The 11,270-nt window shown below is 41.0% G+C and overlaps 1 protein-coding gene across 2 annotated transcripts; it reads left to right on the plus strand.

The window, feature by feature from the left end:
- The first annotated feature begins 5,188 nt into the window (after nucleotides 1–5,188).
- LOC136610684 (tetraspanin-7-like) lies at nucleotides 5,189–10,543 on the plus strand. Of its 2 annotated transcripts, none has more exons than XR_010790145.1 (2): nucleotides 5,189–5,297; nucleotides 10,108–10,178. XR_010790145.1 is itself a non-coding variant. In XM_066589894.1 (2 exons), exons 1-2 carry the CDS (start codon nucleotides 6,702–6,704, stop codon nucleotides 10,541–10,543), a joined length of 744 nt encoding a protein of 247 aa, XP_066445991.1. The 2 variants fall into 2 exon arrangements, 1 of the variants encoding a protein (XP_066445991.1); XM_066589894.1 differs by lacking the exon at nucleotides 5,189–5,297 and adding an exon at nucleotides 6,702–7,009 and having other exon boundaries at nucleotides 10,108–10,543.
- Nucleotides 10,544–11,270: the final 727 nt, after the last annotated feature.

An 11,270-nucleotide genomic window follows, 5' to 3' on the forward strand; every position in this document is an offset into this window, starting at 1 on the left:
TCCATACCATGTGAGCGGCAACCGTTTCTTACAGCCAGCACCCACCCGCAAAAGCTGTGCGGCTGATCGGAGCTGTTAACCCTTTAAAATTTTGACAACGACATTTAAATCACCCGGTCCCATAAGACTCCCCATGATGAGATCGCCGGAAGCCGCGCGGGTGTCATGGCAGCCGAGGGCCTTCTGAATGCCTGCCCGATCGCAGTATGATGTAATGCTATGCAGAGGCGTAATTTCAAGCTTCTGAGCCCCAATGCAAAACCTGTAACAGGGTCCCCAACTATAATGCTTTATTCATAGTACTGGGTTCCCTATATGGAGAAAAGAGGCCTTATGAGTCCTCTAAGGCTACAGGGCCCGGGTGCAACCGCCTCCCCTATAGTTACGCCCCTGATGCTATGGCATTACATCATACTGCAGAGGCGATCAAAGCATTGCAAGTTCTTGTCCCCTCTGAGGACTAAAAAAAATTAGTAAAAAAAAAGTTTTACTAATTATTTTAAAAAGTAATAAAAGTAAAACAATAACCCTTTTGTCATATTTATAACGAAATAATCTAAATAATAATACAAAAATACATATTTGGTATCACTGTGTGTGTAAAAGTCCGATCTATCAAGGTAACACATTATTTACTCCTCATGGTGAACGTCGTCAGAGAAAAACATAACACCAGAATTGTACTTTTTTGGTCATACCTGTCTCCAAAAAAAAATTAAGTAAAAGCAATCAAAAAGTCGTATTTACTCCAGAATGGTACCAACAGAAGCTACAGGACATCCCGCACAAAATGGGCCCTCGCACAGCTATGTTGACGAAAAAATGAAAAAATTATAGCTGTCAGAAGATGGTGGCAGAAAATAATTTGAAAAAAATATCTTTGAAAAAAATAAAAGTAGTACAGCAAAAAAAAAATTGCTATAAATTTGGTATCGTAATATTCATACTGACCCATAGAAAAAAGTTATTATGTTATTTTTGTTGCAGTGTGTGCGCTGTAGAAACAAGACGCACCCAAGGATGGCGGAATTTAGGTTTTTTTCCATTTCACTCCACTAGGAATTTTTTTAACGTTTTTCAGTACATTATATGGTACATAAATAGCACTATTAAAAATACAACTCGGCCTGCAAAAAACAAGCCCTCATACAGCGACGTCGATGGATAAATAAAAGAGTTACGATTTTTTTAAAGGGGGGAGGAAAAAAATGTACCTTTAAGAAATGGTTAACAGGACAGAAAGTGAAATAGTCTTCGTTCATTTGTATCCCTACAAAGTGAATTGTCTGCCTGTTGAGGATTAAAGGGGTTGTCCGGGGTCTTTTTAATGTAAAACACAGATCCCCCTGATATAAAACAACAAATAGGCTGACACTCCAGGTCTCTCCAGTGACGTCACATTTATAGGCTGCTGCAGCCTGTTTATGGGATGTTATAGGCTGCTGCAGCCAATGACAGAGCTCCATGATCGAGCACTGAGCTCTCTGACTGGCTGCAGCAGCCTGTGACGTCCTATAAACAGGCAGGACTGCAGCCTGTAAACAAACAACCACAGTGAGGAACAAGCAGTGGCATGAGAGATGCAGGGAGAGGTAAGTGTATGCCTGTTTGTTGATTTATGACAGGGGGAGTTGTGACTTATAGAAGAATAGATCTCGGACTCCCCTTTTAAGTATGGTGTTAAAACTGCTGAATCTGATGTCTTGGTTAAAAAGGGCTCTATAAGACTACTTGAAAATGTCTCATGTAAATGTACCTTCTCAAGGGGGTACAGAATGCTTTTTTAATTTGCTTTCTTGGATTCTGCGACAGTTCATGAGAACATTGCCATATTGCTTCTGGAGGAGAATATGGTGCCTATAAATGTATTAAGCACTGTGGAATATACGGGCACTATATAAATAAAGATTATAATTCTTATTATGCTATGGATACTGTGAAAGTATTGAATTATATTTTACTCAGTAGTGTCGTGTGCATCATATTTGTGCTTTGTGAATAGCAAGAAGACAGGCATTGTAGTGCTGAGCATGCAGCTTTGTCATAATTAACCTTTTGTAGTGTTTTACTATGAAGTGTCACACATGCTGTAAACTTTGAATTGTTTACTTTGTGGGGGGTTGCCACACTACATAAACTCTTGCATTGAAACAATAAAAAAGAAGAGCTTAGAAACATCACTTAAGTGTTTCTCATTATATTCTTCTCCGATGCACTGAATAATAATTTGGCATACCTGATTGATAAGGCTACAGTACTCATTGAGTGTCATCTAAATTAAGTGTTTACTCTAACATCTTGGTGGATGAACGTGGGCATATGGAATGTTCTAAGGACTGTCAAGGTTTATGGATGGTGGACACCTGATAAGCACAAAACAACAGTGAGTAAAACCCTTGATCTTACAGTTTTTGCTCTGTCTGCTGTCTGGAGGAAGGTACCATTCTCTGTTTCTATTTTACTTGCTGAATTATTAACAATCAGTGTAACTCAGTGTACTTTGTGTGAATGTATAGACAATGTCTGTTCTGTGTTTGTAGTGTTTGTTTCCCTGCCTCTATGTCTTCCACTGACTCCTTCTCACAATGTGATGATGCAGCAGAGCTGAACATGTACTAGATCCATTTTGGGCTAATTGTGGTGTAGGGGAACCAGAGAACAAATTGCTTTGTATAAAAGTCCCTGGTTGGAAAGATGTTACATTATGGTCAGAACACGTGGAAGCTGGAAAAGAAAACTTTGAAATCTGTTATACAATCCCATCACTTGCCTACAAGGAGTTAAGTTTTCTTTTCCATTGCATTCTTGAGAGACGGGGTTGCCTGCGTGAGATGTTTGAGTTGGTAGACTATGATTTTGCTGCAGAAGAGAATTTGGATGTAATTTTCATCAAATCTGATCATAAATAAAGTGGATCTGATATTTTTATGTGTTCGTGAAGGGCCCTCTATACGTATTTTTGTCTTATCTGTATATGTTATATGGTATGTGTATCATTAGATGGCTGTACATGGACTGCAAGAGACATGCCCAAACAGCCAGAGAAAAAGAGATGGAACTAGGTGATGTAAGGGAAGGGAGGGAATATGAGTAAGATATCTCTGACCTAATGTGTGTGTGTGTGTGTATTCTTGATGTGTGCACAATGCAGGTACATGGTATAATCTATATATATATATTGGGTTTTACTTTAATGTGGATAGGTTTTTGGTGTCAGAGACCTGCCGAGTCAACTTATTAGGGGAAGATATGCTTACAGTGATACAAGCAGTAATTGAGTATACCCAAAATGATATTAAGGTGACTAGCCCCATAGCTATCTGTTAACTACCATTTGTTCTGTGCTTATTGTTACAGACTGTCATTAAAATGTATCTATTTATATGCTAAATGTTCTTGCATCGGTACCAGAGATTCTGTGAGCCAAAGACAAAATGGATGTTGAACAACTGCCTGTCACTCCTGTGGATGTTAAAGTCAAACCTGGCATACAACCACCCAATATCAGGCAATACTCTTTGAGTACTGCACAGGAAGCCAGCATGCATGAGCAGTTCCAGGACTAGTTTGAAAACGGGATCGTATAGGAATGTCATTCTTCTTACAACACTCCATTGTTTTTAGTCAAGAAAAAGGTTGCCAAGGGTAACCTCAAACCTTTCTCTTGCTCCACAATTTTCGAGCAGTTAATGCTGTCACAATTGGTGCCATATCCCCATACGTTGTTGTCACAGGTACCAACCAGCTCCACCTTCTTCACAATGGAGAATCTCACAAACGCTTCTTCAGTGTAATCCTACAAGATCGCGCCCAGCTCTTATTCACTTCCATACATCGTGACAGACAATATTGCTGGTGTGTGTTGCTGCAGGGAGCAGCTAGCTCCCCAGGGCAGTACTCTGAGGCCCTACAAACAGTTTTGCCAAACTGGTTCCCAAAATATTTCAATACTTCATTGCTTCAATATGTTGCTCCTGTGTTATGACACTATTGTACAGTGCTTGGAGGTAACCATCAACCTTTTACACTTTCTCACACTGAAAATAGCTGGAAAGCATCCAAATTCAAACTTCAGCTTTGCCAACCTACAGTTGTGCTCATAGGCCATTGCATTTCACAGGGCACTAGGCACATTACAACTGAAGTTGTAAGGGTACCTTCTCGATGCACATCTTAACCAGACTACCCATTCTAGTGACTGCAGATAGACTTTATACAACTACCTCAGGTGAGTGTGTGGGAGTATGTGTTGGTTTGCTTAGACCTCTTTTCAGAGTGGCCTTTGAAAAATGCCAACGCCAAAACCATAGCAAAGAAACCATTGAATGACGTGATCTACAGATATGGTGTGTCAGATGTCATAAAAGGCGTCAGAGATACGCATTTCGATCATGAGATACTTCAGGAGATCCATAGGGGTTGGGGATCACTCAAGTATTCCATACTCCATATCACCCCCCAGAGGAGTGGCGAGGTAGAGAGATTGAATGGCACCTTCAAGTTAAAAATACAAAAAGCAATAGAAGAAATAGGAAAACCATGACTAGAAAGTCTTCCCTTAGTTCTTCATGCAGTGTGAACCACACCCAATAAAAGGATTTAGGTATACCCTTATGAGGTCCTGTTTTGAACATGGTTGTATATGCGCTCAGGCAGAGGGAAAAATTAGATTAATTATGGGTACTCACTTGTGAAGGGGGGAGGTGCCCCTGAATGTGGGTCATTCAAGGGTTAAACCTCCTGCCCTGGTATCCCAAGATCTCTTCTCAATCTCTCAGACGTATACTGGGTCCCTTGTCTTTTCCTCACCCAAAGTGCTCAAATCTTGCTTTAATTGCAAATTTTAAATTTGACATTAAAATATCCTCATGCAAGAGGAATAGAGTTCAGTCCTCCTATAAGGGGTCACTCACCCTGTGCTCAGTCCTCCTATAAGGGGTCACTCATCCTGTGCAACACGTTTCAGCCACCGTGTGGCTCTTTTCAAGCCTTTTGAGGTCCTGTTTGATAGAGCCCCTGTAATTGGCCTATACTTTCCTCAGCAGTTGCAGTTACAACATGGAGACCTCACATCCTATGTGAAGTGGCTACGCAAGCAGTCATACACATGTGTTCTCTTCAATTCCAGATTCAAAAGAGGGGTCACACAAAAACTACTTCCAGAAGACTGGGTGGTCCTCAAAAGGCAGATGAGAAAAAGCTTGGATTCTAGATTTGACAGACCGTAACAGATACAACTCACAACTGCTACTTCGGTTAAGCTGGAAGGAAAGACACCTGGATACATGCCAGTCATTGTAAGAAAGTGTTGACCCTCGAACCTGAACAATGTTCACAAGTCTGTTTTTATTGTTCTTCATAGTTTTCAAGATCAAGGAATTCAATGACATGGTAAAAGATGATTGGGAAAATAAGTTTGTGAAATACCATAAAGTTATGTTGATGGGTTTCACACAGATCAAAAACTCAGCAACTAATGGATATGTACACATAATAATTAGGCATACCTGATTAATAGGGCTACAACCCCCCTGAGTATAACATAAATTAAATTTTTACAGATACTTCAATATCACATAACACATCTTAGCTCAACATGGATTTTCTTGAGACACGACCAACCTGGTCTAAAAGGAAGAACTTCCCTTGTTCAAAACACCACATTATAAGTTTCACAGTTTAGGTCTTATGCAAGCATTATATAAAGAGTGACACCCCACATATAAGTGAATGCAAACAGGTAAAATGCATCAAGTATAATCTACTTTATCAAACTATTTAATTCATTGAACATTTGTGTACTATTAAATATTGTGGTGTGATGAACTACTGCAGTGTTGATCAGTTTGGTGCAAAAGAACATGGAGGTTAAGGTCAGCCTCGGAGCTTGTAGAAGCTAATATGCCTTTGCATTTCATACTTCTACCTGTTGTCTAGGCACTTACAATTTCTTAGCAACCAAGGTTTTTTATATCAGCATTTTCAATTATCCAGACATTCTGTAGGTCATTGTCTTAATAATTGTCTATATGATAATAACTGTTATTTGCCGTTAGGAATAACTCTCTCTGCACTATGAATATATATTTCAAAAGTCCATTATAATAGAACTATTCATTAGTTATGAGCATGTGTATTCTGTTAAATGCTAGTGAAGTGATTTGAAAAATATACATTCATGTAAAGACTTTGTATTGCAAAAGTAAATAGAAATGATAATTGCATCTTTGCAAAATCCCTAAAAAAGTATATCTGGCAGATATGCATTATCTATTTAAACAGGCGGAGACAAAAGCTGTTAAGTATTGCATGCAGAAGCCCACTATTTGACATTTATTGCTGAACCAAGGGAGATCTATTGGCATTCCATAGAGTTGATAAGAGAGGGAGGCTGTAAAAATCTGCAGAGGCAAAGGACCATGACCGATAGGATAACAGAGCTGATGCATCCAAGGAAATCTTCTGCAGTTGGCAATGAGATTTTGGAACTACGTGGGGAAAGAAGAATCTCCATTGTGACAGAGCTTCCTTTAACAAGCAACCCAAATGGTATGTGGGTGCTCCCTGCATATCCACTAGAGGATGAAGAGCAGCAGTTTGTTTCACAGTATAATGTAGCAGTGGGTATATCGCATGAAGATGACAATCTTGTTAGGTCCTTGATGATCCCCCAGCAGAACAAGAGATGCACAAACCGTAGAATGTCTTTACTAAAGATATTACTCATGGCTTTCAGCTTCATCTTTTGGGTGGCAGGTCTAGTTATGCTTACAGTGGGAATCTGGGCAAAAATCTCTTTAGAGGAATACTTGGTGTTATCCACCAATAATTATCCAAATACTCCACTCATTCTGCTGGTGACCGGAGGCGCTGTGCTGCTATGGGGCTTTCTAGGATGCATCAGTGCTGCAGTAGAGAAGCAATGTCTTCTACGCACCTATGGGCTCTTTCTGGTAGCAGTGCTGATAGCTGGACTTGCAGCTGGGCTCTCAGCTCTCTTCTATCGCAGGTAACTTCTGCTTCTATTATTCATAATTTGTTTTCTTGATCTTCTAACCCAATCGTTTTCACAGGTATGGAACCTTAGAGGGTTATTTCCATTTGTTAAAAGTGTTGCTACATTTGATCAATACCCTAAACTCTGGTTCTATGAGCTTCTGGGCACAACAGAATTGCACAACTCTAGTCACATGATGCCACTTTTGTGCTTTGAGTTATTTGACTTTAATTTTCTTTATAAAAAGTTCATGGAAATGTTTCATGATTTTCATAGACTGCTTTGCGGATCATTAATTGCAATGTTTGCACCTGCAACATCTCGTACACATTGATCAAGCCCGAACACCATGCAATGCTATGGTCCATACTGTTACTTGACATTTTCTTTCATAATGCTACACTCTGCAGACTTTATCTTGTAACATGATGGTTAATGTGATTCTGTGAGGTTTAGTCCCTTAAGGACCAAGCGCTGTAAATTTACGGCACTTGTTCCTGGGCTTTAATCCCGCCCAATAGCAGAAATACGGCGTAGGATTAAAGCCTCTGCTGCTGCAATCAAGCAGGAACTATTCAGATTTTCAGCTGTTAGTCACAGCTGAGAACCCAAAGGAGAAGGTAGAAGCTGTTTTTAACCATTTCTGCCTTGTCCTTTTTGGGGTACATAGCACTGAAAAAACAACTATGAATGTTAAAAAAATCATAGGTCATGGGGGGAAAATGCAGCAAAAGTAATTTTGATAGCTAAAGGAAAAAAATAGGGCAGTAAAACCACCACATGGGTAAACCTCTAAAAAGTGTCTGGTCCTTAAGGCACAAAACAGCCTGGTCCTTAAGGGGTAATGATATGTGCAGTTTGTGTTATGCGCTTAAAATGAATGTTATTGTTTGGCGTATATAATAATTTACAGGGAGAAATATATTTACATACGTGAAATATTTTACCATTTTACTAGACTCAAACCCAAAACATTTAAAGGGGTTGTCTGCCCTCTTTTTCACTAATAACCTATCCTCTGAATAGGTAGTTGATGGACAGGGGTCCGCTGCTTGGGTGCAAAGGGACGGATGTTGTCATCTGCGGACAAGGAGGACGAAGCTTAACACTCACTGAAATCAATGGGAGAGTCACTCTGCTACGGCACTTCCTGGTCATGATGTCACATCTAGTCCTGATCAAGAGAGGAGCAGGAAGTAGAGTAACAGCACACCTCTTCCATTCAATGGGAGTGAAGCCGGAACTTTCTTCCCTTTTTGCTGATGACAAAATCCGGCCCACTGCACTGGACAGTGACCAGGTGATCACCTGACAGACAGGGGTCCTGTGCAGTGGACCCCTGTCCAACAACTACTGATGACCTATCCAGAGGATAGCTTTTGTGTTAGTGTCTGTGATCATAGGTTCTTCTACTTTGAATTAATAGACAATTAAGTGTACCTGTTTCCTCCACCATATATCAACCAAATTCCTTTAACAAAGGAAGCCGAGCAAAGTAAGTTGGAAGATGTAAAGGAGACAAAGGTAAGCAAGCCTGCAATAAATGGTTAACATGTTGACATGCTTGACTTAGGGTGCCCGTATAAACTGCGGTTGATACATACTAACTGCATTTGGATCACCACTAATTGCTAAGCGCCACCTGAACTGCTTATTATTCGCATGTAGTTACAGCCGATCAACCACAACATATATGGACACCCTTCATGATGTTAGATTGAGACAGAAACAAATCGATTGAATGGGATAGATTCATTAGTCAATTGACCACTTAGATCCTTGGGTGGTTATAAATAAAGAAGGACCCTTTAATTAATCTGCACATTGCTTAGGTTGGCTTTACAAAGGACAGCTATTGTCCAAATAGTCACTCCATAGTGTGAATGAGTTCCTTGCAAACACAGCCACAAACTGGGTGAAAAGCGAGAATTTATTCACTAGTCACTTCGTCTCAGCTCACCTAAAAATAGTCACTGGTTAATTGATTATCGTCTGGTGTAAGCAGTTTGTTTTTAGGCAACTAGCCAACAACTTAGCAGGGAGGTGTGCACTTGTTTGTAGTACTCTTGCCCCTGAACACTGATTGGCTCCCACATTTATTTTAGCATTTTGTTCCCCTACAGACACATTGGTTGTCAAAAACACACAAATATGTGTGAGTGATCCTCGACTGAACAGACTATACTAGTCTTCAAAAGAAAGCTTATTGCTACAGTCTCTGGCTGGTTTGGTCTTCAACAGAATACACCATGCTGTGGCCTCTCGCAATATCTAGTGGTCACTCGAAGACTGCTTGCACATATTTATATGTATTCAGTGGATTCAGCAACAAATAAGCGTACCTTAGGGAGGGGTTGAAACTTCAAATACAGGCCCATCAAAGATCCTCATGCCCCCTAACTAGTCGACAAATTGTATTTCGCCTGTGTAAACGCTCCTGACAATTCGTTCAGTGATCGCAAAATTAGACAACGAATGAACATCAGCCATTTGTACATTTTAGTGACTATTTGCAGCAACTATGCAGACGATAGTTGTTCCATGTAAGGCCACCCTAAGCCTAGGGTCACACGGGGCGGATTGCCGTCGGAAATCTCGCGGTTTGGCCGCAGCAAAAACGGCGAGATCTCCGCCGGCAGAGCCGCCGCGGTTTAAGCCGCGGCGGCTTTGAAGCGGTCCGGCCGCTTGCTCTTCCGTTGCGGCCGGCGCTCCCATAGAGGAGAGCGCGGCCGCAGCGGAATGCAAAAAAGAATGAGCATGCTGCTTCTTTTGAAACCGCGGCTGCGGCGGCCGCAGCCGCGGTTTCAACCGGATTTACCGCAGCGGATTAGCCGTCCCATGTGGACGAGATTTCTGAGAAACCTCGTCCACATGGCTGGCTAATCCCGGGCTTAGCGGCCGCGGGCGGTTTTGCCGCGGGCGGATCTGCTGCGGCAAAACCGCGGCAAATCCACCCTGTGTGACCCCAGCCTTAGACTTCACGGTGATTTATATACAAGTGCATATTTTTAGTGTAGGCATCTAATGAGTGAAAAATACTGTTTGTAGTTAGTTAGGAAATAGAGTATCACAGAACAATGACTTATACCCCTGTAACCGTTTTATAATAGAGACATTGCTGAAGGTTTTCAAAGTGGATTACAGAACGCAGTGTTATCCTATTCAGAAGATGAGGAGAAAGCAGATGCCTTGGATGCAATACAAAGGGCCCTGCACTGTTGTGGAGTACATAGCTACCGTGATTGGTTTGAGTCACCGTGGTCCTTGGAGCAGCAGGAAAATCACCTTGGACACAACAATGGTTCAGTTCCCAGCAGCTGCTGCAAGACCCGCAAGGGATGCCATAATAGTCCTCTGTCCCCGAAAGTCCTGACTATTAATAGAGAGGGTTGCTTCAAGAAGGTTTGTGATTTTGTAAGCGACAACATGTTTTACATTGCTACTGTTACCCTTGGCTTAGCATTAATGCAGATTGTGGGCATTGTCCTATCTTGCCTCTTGGCAACTAAAATAAATCATCAGATGCCAGATGCAGTTCCAACATGATTTATTGACACTATGTTTTATGTTCTCAATAATAGTCACTGGGTATTTGTCATTATTTGTGAGAAAAAAACTACTGCTGTTCTTGTAGTTAGACATCACTGCTTCAAGTATACACCCATAAAACACAATTTATTAATCGGATTTAACCCTCGCCAATCCACTGTCTGACGTCTAAAGACATTATGATTTAAAGCTATACAGCTCCGATGTTGGAAGACGTCCTTCGGAGTTCTCTTACTGTATATTGCCAGCCTCTTCTGTCGGAGCCTATCCAATGTGTCACCTCATGCAGTACTGACTTTAGCCAGCAGATAGCGCAGTTGTATAACAGCAGAAAAAGAGTAAGCCACCTAGGAAAACCAGGATACAAATTGGATTAGAAAGGGTTAAAAGCTTACTTATCAATGACAATACAATGCTAGCAAGCAGTTTTTGATGACCATGAAGTCAGTAATTAACAGATAGCACTGGGCTGAAGCGCTCTTCTGTTTTCGTAGTTACTGGCTGTGTGTCCGGTAACTATAGAGGAAATTTTCCATCTCGGTTACTTAGAGCCAAGGTGGAAATACCCCTTTTAAGTTTCTTTTTTTAGTACAGTAGTATCATAGCTTGGCTCTTTTTAAATTGATTTCAATAAAGAGGTTTTCTGGGACTTGGATAATGATAACTCATCCTTAAGACAGGTCATCAATATCAGATCCGTTGTGGTCTGACTCCCAGCACCCTT

Source organism: Eleutherodactylus coqui, chromosome 2 (assembly GCF_035609145.1).
Source record: "Eleutherodactylus coqui strain aEleCoq1 chromosome 2, aEleCoq1.hap1, whole genome shotgun sequence".
Lineage (NCBI taxonomy): Eukaryota > Metazoa > Chordata > Amphibia > Anura > Eleutherodactylidae > Eleutherodactylus > Eleutherodactylus coqui.